At 34.6% G+C, this 15,762-nt stretch overlaps 1 protein-coding gene across 1 annotated transcript; it reads left to right on the top strand.

The window, feature by feature from the left end:
• The first annotated feature begins 12,690 nt into the window (after positions 1-12,690).
• LOC105444089 (monocarboxylate transporter 7-like) lies at positions 12,691-15,762 on the top strand. The gene is made up of 3 exons (XM_030976787.1): positions 12,691-12,860; positions 13,655-14,536; positions 15,647-15,762. The coding sequence occupies exons 1-3, from the start codon at positions 12,800-12,802 to the stop codon at positions 15,760-15,762; spliced, it is 1,059 nt and encodes a 352-aa protein (XP_030832647.1). The 5' UTR covers positions 12,691-12,799.

Raw genomic sequence — 15,762 nt, 5'->3', positions numbered from 1 at the left:
GGGGGGGGATTAATGTCTTGCTGTACACACGCGGGAAATTAAAAAAAAAACAATAATAAATATAAAAGAAATATATTAATAGTTTTTGGGGTCCCGAAATTTAAAATTTTGACCGATCTGTTGGGGTGGGGGGGGGGGGGGGGGGGGGTGTAAGGTCTTCTGTTTTAGGTCATCCATTAGGATTTTTATTTAAAAAAAAACAACTCATGCCTGGGATAACTTAGACCTCACGCTACCTTCTTTTATTACAAACCAATTCTAGAAAAACGCTTTTATTAGAATACGGGCGCCATAATATTATAGGGTTTACATTTTAAGTTACTTTTAATTTTTAAGTTAGGTTTGTGATTACCTGTTATTTCATTTATTCGTCCATTCATTAACATGAATGCAGCAGCTATTGTCTTCTTTGAGTGGTCTTGGCTCTACCAGATTTTGTTTGTTTGTGTGGATAAGAACAGACACGGCCCTTTTGAGGGCAGTATATAGACCTACTCGTTATTAAAATAGTCACCCTCTAGATAGATAGTAAATACTAACATAATATTTCCCCTTAAATTATTTTTTGGACCTTTTGTTTTGTCTTGTTGCCAACCCCCACTCGCGTTTTAGTTGCTTTTATAATGAAATCCCAGCTTTTCACTCTTTACCTACTGACCAAAAATCCTATACCGAGGACAGTTAGTTCAACTAGCAATCAAATAATGTAAAACGTCTTTAATTCCTATGAGATTTGCAGCGTTAAAGGGAAATACATTTTTAATAGCAAATTACTCTAAAATTAAGGAGGCAGATAAAAAAAAGACTGGTTAGAGTTTGATGGGAATCGGCCAAAAAAATTAAAGAGATAAGAAATTTTGAAAGCTGTGATCACTTTACAAATTTGAGCTTCAAATTGGCTGTATGGTTAATGTCACTGTGATGTAGTACCGAAAAACTTTCCCATTTATTCCATTAAAAAAATGTATGACGGGGGATGAGCATTTTTCTTTACAGGCCCTACAATATTATACTATCCATAATATTTATGTTATTGTTAGTCTATACAATTTAATGTAAACAGGTCGCGTATTGCGCCTATGATTCGAATGATCGTGTATAATCATGTCTACTTAATGTCTCAATATGCAACTTTTCTAAAAGTTTAAATATTATGCTTGTAATAGGTTAGATGGAGAGCATCATCATGTAATACTCATTAAGATAAATTTGTATAATCAAGAGAGAAACAAAAAGTAAAATAAAATTATTATCGCTATGATGTTACTATTCAAAAAATTGTTTTCATGTAGTGTGTGTATTGGTGCTTGTACTTCGTGGTTTGTAATGAAACATCCACTACAATGGGTTCACAATTCACAGCGCCATCTAGCGACCACCAGTGTTTAGTTGATGTCACGTGATTCGTTATGGGAAAAAGTCGACATAGTTCACGGTTGCAGCCTGAGCATGATGAGCAGATAAAGGTCATTGCAGAACAAATTTTGAAATACACAGAGACGAAATCCTGGATACGTGCTCATGAAATTAGTTATGTCATCATTATTCATTCATGCACAAGCAGTGAGCTCCATGATACACAGGTGGAAGTAATTTCTGGTGTGTTTGTTTATTTAGCTTATAATGAGTAAAACTTTGCGCTTTTTCCAAAAATATCGATCTTAATATGACCCTTCTCACATCACTTTGGTCACTTTTGGATAGTGGTAAGTTTCCCGGGCGGTATTGTAAGCAAAGAAGATTTGATGGGCTTATTTTATGTAAAAATGTGCCCCGATTCTAGAAAAGGGGGTCAAATTAATCCCCATCAACAACAATTTGGTCATTTTGGTCCAGTTTTTTGACAAAAATGTAAATTTCTATTTATATATTATGGTATGGTATGGAATTTATTGAATCATGCATCGCAGTTACATATACTGAATTGCACATGGATATACATTGCATTTTAAAAAACAAGTGTAAAATTTAAAACAGTATAGTATTAGTGACTGCTTTGAGAGAAATAGTTGTTTTTATACGCTCAAGGGAAGGTTAGAATTGTGCTGTTGCCCGAGGCGTGCCGAGGGCAATAGCCCAATTGTAACCTTCCCGAGAGCGTATAAAAACAACTATTTCTCGAATAATAAAGCAGTCATTAATACTTTTATATGCCGAAAAAATTATGACACCACCTTGGCCTATATCTGCACGGTTGTTTTTTTACGAGTGTTTCTTTGAGTTTGAGAGTAGACTAGATGTAGATTCTAGTCTACGCAAGATATTTTTACAATTTTGGGGGTGGGCCGGCTCTGTGGGGAATATGGAGAAAAACCTGCGCTTTCATATGACACCTCACTTATTGAGTATCACTTTCAGGATCACGAGCAATATTAGTTTGAATCTCTGGTAATTAAAACATCGACCAATCTAGCATGATCGAGTGCGCAATGGCCAATGGAAATGCATAGGGATGTGTGCAATCTCTACGGGAAGGATCTGCATCTGTCCGTGACGTACAAATCACTACAATCACCAGCATCTGGTTGTCGCGTACTAGAATCTAGATCTAGGCCTACTGAAAAAAAATTATAGAAGATTTCACGTACCCTTTTTGGTGTTCTTGCTGTCAGCATGTCTCGCATTTGATCCTCATCCAGAATTTGAAATCTTGGGAGAGTTTCTACAGCCATTTTTGCCTTGTTTCAATCGAGTATATTGCCGTTCTAAAATTGCCGACTAATTCTTCGCACACGTACGGTATCCGCGATCGCTCAAACAATTTTATAACATGTAAACCTAGTGATAACCATGATTACTGGGATTTTAGAACTATTTTTAAAAACTATTACATGGGTTTGGAATTTTACCGGGAATTTTACAGGAATAGTTAAAGTTTATGAATGCAATTTCGACCAATCAGATGGCTGGATTCTTAAGTGAGGTATATAATATCATTTACATAATTATAAGTACACGAATATTTCACATGTTTATCATAAATTTTGTACCAAATGTAAAACAAAAGCAAAGATACGAACAAGAAGGAAAATGGGAATATGTACCTAAACAAAATATGAATTCAAACAGAGGAAGAGAGAAGGAAATATGGAGAGAGAAGAGGTTAAAAAGGGAAAGAGAGAGAGAGAGAGAGAGAGAAAGAGAGAGGAGAGAGGAAGCGGAGGGTAGAGGGAAGGAAAGTGAGAAAAAGAGAAAGAAAGGATAAGAGACCGAGAGATATAGTGAAGAAAGAGAATAAGCAGGAAAGATAGAGAGGAAGGAGAGAGAGAGAGAGAGCGACAAAAGGTAAAGAACGGGGACGAGAGAAGGGGGATCTTGCCAACAATTACAAATTACATACAAATTGACGATAAAAAGATAAAAGTCTGCATTGCAACATTACGAATAGTATACAAATATACACTGCCTTGAGAGGTTCTGGTTAAAACTATGCGCAAGAGGTGACTCCAATAGTACTATTTGCTGAGGGGCGCAGCCCCGAAGCAAATGGTACTTTTGGGCTCACCGAGGCCCATAGTTTAACCAGTACCTCGAATAAAAGGCATGGTATATTTGTTTTATATCCTGCATCAAAAATGTATAAAATAAAAAAAAATTGAAAAAAACATTTTTGGGAGAAAAACAATTTAAAAAAAAAAAAAAAGTCAATTTTTATCTAAAAAGATTTAAAATATTTTGTTTTCATTAAATTAAGATTTGAGAAAAAAATTGATTCAATTGAAGAAAAAAAAAATTACTTTTTTTTCAACTCCCAAATAGTAAACCAAAATAGTACTCTCATATAGTACTTTCTAAAAAATAGGTCAAATATTTCTGGTCATGTGACAAGCTCTCAACCAATCAAAAGCCAACAATTTTTGATGCAAGATATAATATTAATTATAAGATAAACAAAAATACATCGTTAACATAGTATGGCGCACCAAAAAGTCTTTAGTAAGTTACATAAAAATGTGTAAATGAGATTTGTTTCTTTTTTTAACGCAGATGTGAGTAGAAAAATTAAAATAGTATAATAACAACCTCTTTAAAACAAAATTAAATACAGGCGGATATAGCAGCAAAGCAATATTCAAAAAGAGAAATTGCAGACCTGCGTAAAATAGTGTTAAAATAAAATAACGAGCAACCTAAGGCGATTTAACAAAACACATGTAGTTATGAAATACACAGTTTACAGTACCAAGAGTAAAGAATAAAACTGATAAATTGAGGTAAAGCGTATCGTAAATATTTGCATTATGTTTCTACATTCAGCAATAATATAATTGCTCAATCCAAGATAGTTAATTGAATCTGAAATATAATGCATACAGATTTGGCAAATTGTAGATGTGTTCAGACAAAGATTTCAATTTGAAAATGAATTATAATGAATAAATTGTGATTTAAAACAGGCTTTAGATAACTGCCAAATAATTCATATAAAGAAAGAAAAATCATGGGAATGAAATGAGGTTACTGAAAATGACCTAATTTTTTATCTTGATACAGAAATTGAAGTTTGGAAAAAAATACATGTAATTCAAAAAGTTTGGCAATACTATGCTATCAACAGAGTTGAACAAACCGGATGCCACATCATGGCTGGTTCAAAAGCATTACTAGATATTAAGGTAAAGCACCTTTTCTGTCCTACACTTGATTTCACGTAGCCTGTTACTATGTCTCAATTGTCTTCGAGAACACTGGCCCAAATTGCGAATATAATGATACATTAAAATGTATAGAATAAGGGGGTTACAATGGAATGGATAAACGCTTATAATACAAAAGAACTATAATATACCATCAAAGCATGTACTATAACTTACCTTTAATTCTGTAACAATTTTAATGATCTCTAGCTAGTTCGTTTTGGAGATAAAGGTACATCGATGATTGACACAGATTTGTAATGCAGTAATAACTACTACTAATACTTCTTCTACTTTTCCTGCTACATTCACCACTATATTACCACTAATAATAGTATACTTCTAATCTACTACTACTACTACTACTACTACTACTACTACTACTTCTACTACTACTACTACTACTACTACTACTACTACTACTACCACCACTACTATTATGATACTTCCACTATTACCACTACTACTACTACTACTACTGCTACTGTACTACTCTGAGTCTCTGACCACCACCACCACCACCACCACCACCACCACCACCACTACTTTTAGGATTCTTCTACTTCTACCACTACTATCACCACTATAATACTACAACTAATAATTATGATTTTCTACTACTACCAATACTACTACTATCACCAGCGCCACAATCAAAATTAAATGGCTACTTTTAGTGATAATACCACTACTACAGCGACAACGACGACGACTACTACTGCTACTGCTACTACTACTACTACTTATACTACTACCATCACCACCACTATTACCACTCTATTATGATACTTCTGCTGCTGCTACTACTACTACTACTACTTCTTCTACTACTACATATACTACTACTACTACTGCTACTACTTCTACTGCTACTACTACTACTACTACTACTACTACTGCTACTACTACTACTTATACTACTACCATCACCACCACTATTACCACTCTATTATGATACTTTTACTGCTGCTGCTACTACTACTACTACTACTTCTTCTACTACTACATATACTACTACTACTACTACTACTACTACTACTTCTACTACTACTACTACTACTACTGCTACTACTACTACTACTACTTCTACTACTACTACTGCTACTACTACTACTACTACTTCTACTACTACTACTACTACTACTACTACTACTGCTACTACTACTACTACCACTTCTACTACTACTACTACTGCTACTACTACTTCTACTACTACTACTACTACTACTACTACTACTTCTACTACTACTACTACTACATGTACTCCTAATTTAGTTTAGCCGAGGGAAGTCTCATAATACAATGTGTCAGTAAACTACTCCCAGTTATAACTGCTATGGTGAATGCGAGTTTATCTTCAGGAATTGTGCCATGTCAACAATAGCTATTGTTACTCCTCTTATAAAGAAAACAGGGTCTTCACAGGAAGAGTAAGGTGATAGAGAAAGTGTAAACAACACAAATTTGGGATTATCTAATAGAAAACAATTTGCTTGTTCCTACTCAGTCAGCATACCAAAACAACATAGTGTTCAGACTACTCTCATCGGAGGGCAGAATGATACCGCACTTCCCCTTGACCAGCGGAAGGAAACCCTCTTGGTGTTATTGGATTTCACTTCGGCCTTCGACATCATTTACCATTCCATAATGCTGAAGAGGTTTAATGAACGATACGGATTTGAGGGTTCTGTTAACAAATGGTTGTATTCGTACCTTTTGGAAATATCACATGTGTAGTAAAGATTGGAAATGACTATTCTCATAACGTAAGAGATGATTCATGCAGGTGTCCCTCAGGGTTCAGTTATGGAGCCCATTTAGTTCAACTTGTATAGTGTTCCAATGTATGAAGTCATCAAGGCACTTGGTCTTTTCTCCATGGTATAAGCAGGTGATATTCAGGTTTATCTCTCTTTCCCTTCAAGTTGTAGAAAGATAGCTGTTTGTCGCATCAATACCTGCATTACAGACATAATAGTTTTACGGTCCACTAAAAACATGTGACTTGTCAATGCTTCTAAGACTGAGTCGATACATTTGATGTCTAAATTTGTTCCTAATACACTACATTCTCTAATTGTCAATGTTGATGGAGTTAACATTCCTGCAGTCCAAAAAGCCCGCCACCTTGGTGTGATCATGGACAGATATCTGTCAATGTCAGATCACATCACCAAGATTTGTCAATCAGATGTGTTGGCCATTCGCAAAATTGGACAGATTAGGCATTATCTGATTCTGAAATCTATTGCAATCCTTGGTCACTCCTTAATCATATCCCATGTTGATAATTGTGATGCCCTATTCTATGGTCTACCCCAAAAGCAGAGACTCCAGAGTACAGGAGCAAGGCTCATAACAGGCGCTGCTATGCCTACACACATACATAGGCAGCAGACCTTTTTTCAGTCTCCGCTCCTGTACCCTGGAATTCTCTACCTTTAGAAATAAGAAAAATTGACACACTAGCAATGTTTAAGAGTGTAGTAAAAACTTATCTATTTTCAAAGTAATTATTAGTTGTTGTAGTGTAATATCAGTTAATGTAATTTGATATGTGATAATGCAATTATCTATAATTTGTAGGTAATAATGTAGGCCTAATATGTTATTTGTATGTGATAATGTAATTTGTATGAATTTAATAATCTAAAGCGCATAGAGGATTGTCATCGATAATTATTATGTGCTATATAAATCACAATTATTATTCTTAAGATAATGCGGTTGTGTCCTAGACTAATTTGTCAAAAATGTTCCTGTCGTCCAGGCTTGAAGACTATTTAAAGAATATTTCAAGGGTATTCCTGAATTGCCCGCATCGAAAATATCCTTTTAGAACGTTCTGTATCGGATTTCATCAAGGTAATTAAACTAAAGAAAAATTAGGAAAACGAAATGAGGATTATCGTTTACTGTGAAACTGAAGTACTTTTTCCTACAAGGTCAATGAGTTTGTTTCTATATTAAACTTACCAACGTCCAGTGTCTCCCCCATATCGAGATTAGATGTCATTGCATGGGTCAAGAGTGACCATCTTAAGAGGTCAACACGGTTTCGTATAACTGTCCCCACTTGACATGCAGTTTCCAATGACACAAACAGACAGGCCAGGAGCTGATTGACACCAGCAGCTAGGCTCCTACGATAGATTCAGAGTTGGTTTGTTCAACTCCTTGCAATGACTACTGCGTGTGTGTGTTTTTGGTGTGTAATTATTTTTTTGTGGAAGTGTATCAACCAGATATGATTATTTAAGTTTGGGGACCGACCTTTTACGAAATCAGTTCAGTTCAGTTCAGTTTATTGAATTCCATCTTTAAAAACATTTTTACAAAGTAAAAAACATACAATTTCATGTACAATATGATACATAAATTGGGATAGTATATACATGTGAAATGAATTAATACAAAACAGAATAAGGCACAGCTGTAAAAAAACAACAAAAGTTTTTGTCTGGACAGCTTCCTATCAAATTAGATATAATAAACATAGTAAGAAAACAAGTAGCAAGTAAAGTTTCGAATAGTATCATTCAGAAATTGCATAACAACCGGCACAAACCCAGTACATGATATACAACATGGTAGGATGAAAAAGTCAGAAGATAGTAAAGGGGAAGAAAGAAAGAGAGAGAAAGAGAAAGAGAGAGGGGTAACAAGCTAGATAAATACATTCAGTGAGAGTCATGCGCAATCAAGAAACTTTTGAGATTACGTTTAAAACTGTTGTAAAATGAGATTGAAGTTATATTAGTTGGAAGCAAGTTCCAAATTTCAGGTGCATGATGTCTGCAAGAATATGATGCAAAATGTGTATTAACACACCATCGGTGATATTTCTTCTTATTTCTCGTATTATGGTTATGTATTGTACTGTTTGTTATAAACATATCGGATAAGTTTTCAGGAAGCAGACTTTTTTCGTTCTTAAATATAAGTATAGCACACAAAATTCATTTAACTGGTATTCATTCAATATATTAAGTTGTTTAAAAAGTGGTCTTGAATGAGATTGATAATGAGATAGCGTTATATTTCTTACAACCCTCTTTTGTAGAATATATAAACGATGCAGTTTGGTTGGGTATGTGTTTGCCCAAACAATGTTGCAATAACTAAGAAACGGTAATATAAGTGTATTGTATAACATAAGAAGAACAGATTGAGGCAAAGTATGGCGGAGTTTGCTGATGACACCAGTATTCATTGACATTATCTTATTAATATGGGATATATGTGTTATCCAGGATAAGCTTTCGTCAATAAAAATACCCCAAAACTTGGTATTAGCAACACGATTAAGAACATTATCATCCATTTTTATTTGATATGAATTGAGGAGCTCTGTAGAAACCGGTTTATATTTGGAATGAAAATATATAAATTTTGACTTTCCAGCATTCAAGATTAATTTATTGCATTTAAACCAATTCGATACTTTCCGCAATTCAATATTAAACGTGCTATATAAAGATCCAATGTCATTTAAGGTGTAGAGGATATTGGTGTAATCAGCAAAAAGAATGAATTTCAATTTATCAGAACAATATGGAAAGTCATTAATATAAAGTAAAAACAGAAGGGGCCCCAGGACTGACCCCTGTGGCACACCACATGAAATTCACGAATAATCAGATAAAACACCATTAAATGACACACATTGAGTTCTATTATGTAAATAACTTTTGAACCAGAGGAGTGGTAAACCTCTTATCCCATAACCGGCAAGTTTGGATAATAATATAGAAAAATCAATTGTATCAAATGCCTTGCTTAAATCTAAGAAAACACCAATAGCATGCATTTTTTTTTATTAAATACACTAATTAAATAATCTTGAAGATCAATAACTGCCATTTCTGTCGACACATGCTTTAAAAAACCATACTGACTATCATTCAAAATAGAATTTGTACATATATAGCTATATGTACGATTATAGACGAGCCTTTCTAAGATTTTTGAAAAATAAGGAAGTATAGATATAGGCCTATAATTATCAACATTATGAATATCACTTTTTTTATGAACAGGTACAACTTTTGCAATTTTCAATCCAAAGGAAACAACTCCAGTAGAAATCGATAAATTGAAAATATAACACAATGGTGTAACAATATAGTGTATTACATTCTTTATGACATCAGGATTGAATTCATCAATGCCACAACTATTTGTACAATTCAATTTCTTTACTACATCAATAATTTCCTTTTTCAGATACAGCTTTAAAATATACAGAATTGGAATTTTGCTTTGGTAAAAATTTGGCAAATTTGTCAGTATTGCCTAAGGATAAGGAATTTTTCAAAGACAGACCAATATTTACAAAAAAATTGTTAAAATGATTGGCAATATCTTTAGAATTAGATATTTGTTTCCCATTTACATTTATGAAATTAGGTAAGGCATTGTGAGATTTACCCAGGATACCATTGATTAATTGCCATGTTTTTTCATATTTCCCTTTATTGCATAACATTTCATCTTGTAGTAGTCTTTACGTGCAAGGTTTAATAACTTATTAGTGTAGTTCCGTATTTGAACGTATTTCCTCTTGCTATTTTCTGTTGGTGAATGACAATACCTTCTATATACTTTATTTTTATTCCTTATCTTTTTATACAAGTCAAATGTAATCCACGGTTTTCTACTCTTTTTACGAACAGATTTAAAAGTTTTCCTTACAAATGCTCTGTTATAAAGTAATGATAAAGTTGTCGAAAACTTGTCATAAGCTACGACTACATCGGTATAATTAAAAATATTCCAGTCATTACGTAACAATTCCTCTTTGAAAACATTGAGAGATACATCATTGATAATACGAGAATTATATACAGACATTTTATAGATAGGGAACTGTTTTTGTGTTATTTGAAATATTAGGAAATGATCAGATATATCATTATTAAAATGGGTGACTTATTTTTGAACCGGGGTCATCTGAACCAGTTTGAGCTGACCAAGTGAACGTGCCGCTAGACCAATGCACATCTTGCGTAGAACCGTCGTACTCGTTAACTAATTTCCGAAATCTCTAACGATATATGAACAACTACGCAAGTTCACATAGGGATCCCAACGAAGAATATTCAAAGTTTTAACCTTCAATGAAGCTAATCAAACGGTCACTAATTGTAACATAGGCCTTGCGAAACTCCGAAGTTAATTGCGTCCGCGCAGCACATCAACTTTAAAGGAAGACCGTTTGTAGTCAGCATTGAAGTTATTGTGATAATCATAACACGTTGTTTTTATTACTTTAAGTACATACTCCAACGTGTCCCCGCGATCCTTAACTACAAAACAACCTGAGAGTTTAACACCACGAGCTTTACTGTGAAGCTACCGACCTTATTGTGAACTAGTTAGCTCCTAGCATGGCGGTTTCTGGGATCCACCCCGGCGACAAAGCGACCGATCCGTGGCGTTTCGTGATTCTTCTGTCGAGGTTTACCCTGTCTGCGCTTCAGCAAGGCGCGGTGAAATCGTTCGGTGTTCTCATGCCGTCTCTCGTCCTTAGATTAGATTCTCATTACCAGACGGTTGGTTTTATTCTGTCCATGGAGTATGCTGTTTTCATGATGACGAGTGAGTACGAGAACCGTCAATGTTTCTTTGAAAGTCAACTGTTTTTATCATCACATCATAAACGCAAATACAGATAGTAATGGTGACTATGATAATGATTATGATAACAGTAAAGATAGTTCTGTCCATGGAGTATGTCGTTTTCATGATGACAAGTGAGTACAAGAACTTTTATGATAACAGTAAAGATAGTTTCTGTCCATGGAGTATGTCGTTTTCATGATGACGAGTGAGTACGAGAACTGTCAATGTTTCTTTGAATGTCATCCGTTTTTATCATCACATCATTAACGCAAATACAGATAATAATGGTGACTATGATAATGATAATGTTAACAGTAAAAATAGTATCAATGATAATAAACACAATGATACCAATTAAAGTGATAATATTCGTTTTCATCGTCACCATCATCGTCATTATAATAATAATGATATAAATAGCAAAAATACAATATTTCTGGGTTTAAAAAAGGCACTTAATCCATCGACGATGTCTTTAAGCGCTTTTAATAACCCGTTTATCGGATCCAGGCTTTCCACGCAAACAATATCTATTTTTTGAACGTTTTCCACTTCAAGCCAGCCACCATTTGATAGCTACAATGACTACCGTATTTTACCGACATGATCGGGTACCCATATGGCACATTTGGCACCTGAGTAGAGAAGGGCAAATGTTGATTAATGTCTTTCCATATATGACGTTAATGCATAGGCTGGGATCTGGCAAATCTCCAACCTTTACACTAAGAGCTATGTGGATCATTTACCATAGGGTTTTACATCCACAGAGAAAAAATAGAATCTATTTGGTGACCGAGTGAAACGTGGGATAAGAAAATGTCGACATGGAATTAAAATTCATCTTTCTTTTTCACCCCTCCACCACCACACCCCTCTTTCTGTCTCATTGTTCTATTGTTCCGCGTATATTGTATTGAGAAGGTAGAAGTCATCCAAACAAAATTTTGCTTGAATAATAAGCAATTCAATAATATAAGCATAAAACTAGCAAGAATTCTTCGCTTCATTTTATTCATCATCCAACGCGTGGGTTTTCTTTTACCTCGTATATATATATATATATGGAGTCGGGCTTACTCTGACCAAAGACAACTCGGCCCAGCTGCAAAAAACGGTTATGGTTGGTGTTAGGTTTAGGGGTAGGATTAGGGTTAGAGTTAGGGGTAGGGGAGAGTTAGGGTTAGAGTTAGGGTTAGGGTTAGGGTTAGGGTAGAATGACCAAAAATGACCAAAAATGATCGTTTTGGCAGCTGGGCCGAGTTGTCCCTAGGGCCGAGTCAGCTCGGATTCGTTTGGTTGATATACATATACACACATGTGATTATATATATATATATATATATATATATATATATTTACACACACACACACACACGCACACACACACCCACACACGCACACACACACACATACTTACCCGTGTTTATATTCTTCATACATTGCTATCCCTAGGTCCATTTGTTCATCTACTGTCGCAGAGGTTCGAACCCCGATCCCTAGCCGTTGTGGGCGCCCTCCTATCCTCGGTGTGCATGATGCTCACCTCTGCTGTGCGATCAGTCTGGGTCATCGGTGCTTTATTTATGGCAGCAGGTAATAAGAATTATAATAATAATATTAATGATTGTAATGATAATAATAATAATAGTATTAATGATAACAATAATGATAATAATAATGACGATACAAATAATAACGACAATTATGATAGTAATAATGGTAATAATAATCATGACAATAATGATAATAATGATAATAGGCTAATTATAATAATGAAAACACTAATAATAATATTGTTAATAATGACAATAATGATTATACTGCTAATAATAACAATATTAATTATGTAATTTTGAAAATAATAATCATAAAAATAATAAGAATAATACAAAATGAAATTAATAATGACGATACCTATAATTAGAAGAAAAAAATAACAATAATTAAGAGAATAATGATAAAACAAAGCAATGACAATGGAAATAGTAATATTAATAGTAATAATGATACAATTTGAATTACTAAAGGAGAAAATTGATAAAAATGTATGTATATGTATGTATGTACAGTTAACAGATGAATTTGTCCCCATACGAATTATCAAACCCGAAGGTATTGTCATTTCTATGTGAAAATTCGATTTTCCCAATATCTTTTATCATTTTAGGTGACATATTCAAGCTTTTATCTAAAGATGTCCGAAAAAGGTCCACATTCGACCAGTCCATCTTTGATTCTACAGTTACGAAAAGTGCACAAACAAAATCAAATAAACGAGGGGTATGAATAGTTCACTTGCTAACTGTATGTATTGTAACATAATTTGTTGTGCTAACATCATCCCTATGTCATTATTGTATTTTTCGCAATTTTTCTGCTTGTTTTAGGTGCTCTTTCATCACCGGTGTTTCAAACATCGCATGTTCTACTACACGAATACTTTAATCATAGGTATGCCGCCGCCAACGCCCTAGCCTCTACTGGAGCACAGGCTGGAGGCATCGTTCTCCCTATTGTGACGTCACACGTACTAATTGCATATGGCGTAGAGGGCGCTCTGCTCTGCCTAGGCGTCATATTCCTGAACTTTGTTGTGATTGCATCATTGCTAAGACCGATTAAGGTGCGTGTAACCGGGGTTGAAGAAGACGCCATAGCAGTAGATACGTCGTGTCCGGTCGATAATCATCCCTCTCGCAATATAAACATTCAAACGCGAGACGAGACAGCTGGCCCGAAACATAAGGGGTTGATTAAAGGGTACCTTTTGCGAACCGGAAGCTGGCTTGCAGATGTGACATACTTTCAGACATTGAGAGCTGAGAAAGTATACTGTACTTTAATTCTCCCCTCCGTATTCTTACATCAAATTGCCTATATCGGATGGGCGCTCTTCATGGTCCCTTATGTCCATTCGTTCGGGATGTCTCCCTCTCGTGAAGCATACCTGCCAGTCACCGGAGCTATCGGTGGTCTCTTTGGGCGATTGACCGCTGGCGGCGTCCTCTACCTCCGCCCCAAATGGGGAAAACGGACTCTGGTATCCGGTACCATCATCTCCTCGGTTGGGCTACTAATATTCGGACTACTCCACAGTCACATATCACAGTTTATCTCTACTTTCTTGGCTGGTTTTGGTCTCTTTGCGACCTTCACGTCTTTTTACGCTATCCTTCATGACTCGGTTGCGAAAGAGAACTTTTCTGGGATCATCGCTTTCACGTCGTTTATTAGGGGGTTCGGTGTGGCTACCGGAGGCTATGCAACAGGTCAGTATAATTCATGATTGTTTAATCGAAAAAGAAAAACGAAACTATGAAAAATCAACCCCCCCTCAAAAAAATAAAATAAAATAAAATTAAAAAAAAAAAAAAACACAAGAGACATACAAAAGAGAAAACCCAACAGAAAAAAAAAAAAAAAAAAAAAAAAAAAGAAAGTAAAAAACAAAATGAAAAAAAAGTAAAAGAAAGAATAATTAAAAATATAAGGAACAAAAAAAAAAGAAAGAGCATCAATAGAACTGGAATATCTCTTCGTTTCAATATAATACTTACAATCCATTATTTGACCTAAATTTACACCCCTTCTCTCTCTCTTTCTAAGTTGCGGCATAAATTTCTATTATAACGCTTTAAAATGGAAATTTTCTAATCTACAAATCAGTTCTGCAATGAAATACAGATTGACCTGATCTCATTTGAAATTAAATAATTTACCAATTAAGTGGATTATTTAAGTGAATACAAAATCGTTTAAGGACCCAATGTTTGCATATTGAAACGTTCATGTAAACTTAAGTGCATGATATGTAAAAATATGCACGGGAATCAAATACTCGTACTAATAAAAAAAGGCATTGTTTCGATACATAAAAGAGAAGACAAAATAATGAAGAAAGGGAGCAATATCAACGATAATAATAATAATACTAAGAAGAAGAATTTAATATGGATTTCCTCTGTTTAATTTTAAAAGATGTTATAGAATGTCTAAATTATATATTTTTTTATTAATCATGTCACAACTCTGTATTATATTTTATCATATTATATTGTATTTAGTACCAAATTAAATATCACTTGAAAACCAAAAAAAAAGAAGAAAGGGGGAGGAGCATGCAGGAGGCAGAAGAACAAAAAGAAGATGAACTAGAAGAAGGAGCAAGAGGAGCAGGAAGAAGAAGAAAGAAGAAATAAAGTAGAATGAAGAGGAAGAAGACGAAAAAAAAGCTGATGGATAGAGAGAGGAGAAGAAGAAAAGAAGAAGATGAAGACGACAAAGAAGAAAATGAATGACAAGAAGAAGAAGAAGAAGAAGTAGGAAAAAGAACATTAGTTATAACATTTATGATCATTCTATATTGACTTTCTCTACAGGACTCATCTTCGAGTTAACGGGTTCATTTGCTGTCGCTTTCCGGGTCCTGGCCTGTATGGATGCCGCAATTTTGATCTTGATTTTCTCCTTCGCCCTCATCAAAAAGATCAACTAG

Source organism: Strongylocentrotus purpuratus, unplaced genomic scaffold, assembly GCF_000002235.5.
Source record: "Strongylocentrotus purpuratus isolate Spur 01 unplaced genomic scaffold, Spur_5.0 spur5_contig_871, whole genome shotgun sequence".
Taxonomy (NCBI): domain Eukaryota; kingdom Metazoa; phylum Echinodermata; class Echinoidea; order Camarodonta; family Strongylocentrotidae; genus Strongylocentrotus; species Strongylocentrotus purpuratus.
This window is presented reverse-complemented; position numbering and strand designations above follow the sequence as displayed.

Excerpts from the sequence above, each read along its gene's own strand:
- LOC105444089 (XM_030976787.1), top strand. The coding sequence starts at position 12,800 with ATGATGCTCACCTCTGCTGTGCGATCAGTCTGGGTCATCGGTGCTTTA. Across the intron at positions 12,861-13,654 it reads TGCTTTATTTATGGCAGCAG|GTGCTCTTTCATCACCGGTG; the intron begins GTAATAAGAATT and ends TGCTTGTTTTAG. Across the intron at positions 14,537-15,646 it reads TACCGGAGGCTATGCAACAG|GACTCATCTTCGAGTTAACG; the intron begins GTCAGTATAATT and ends CTTTCTCTACAG.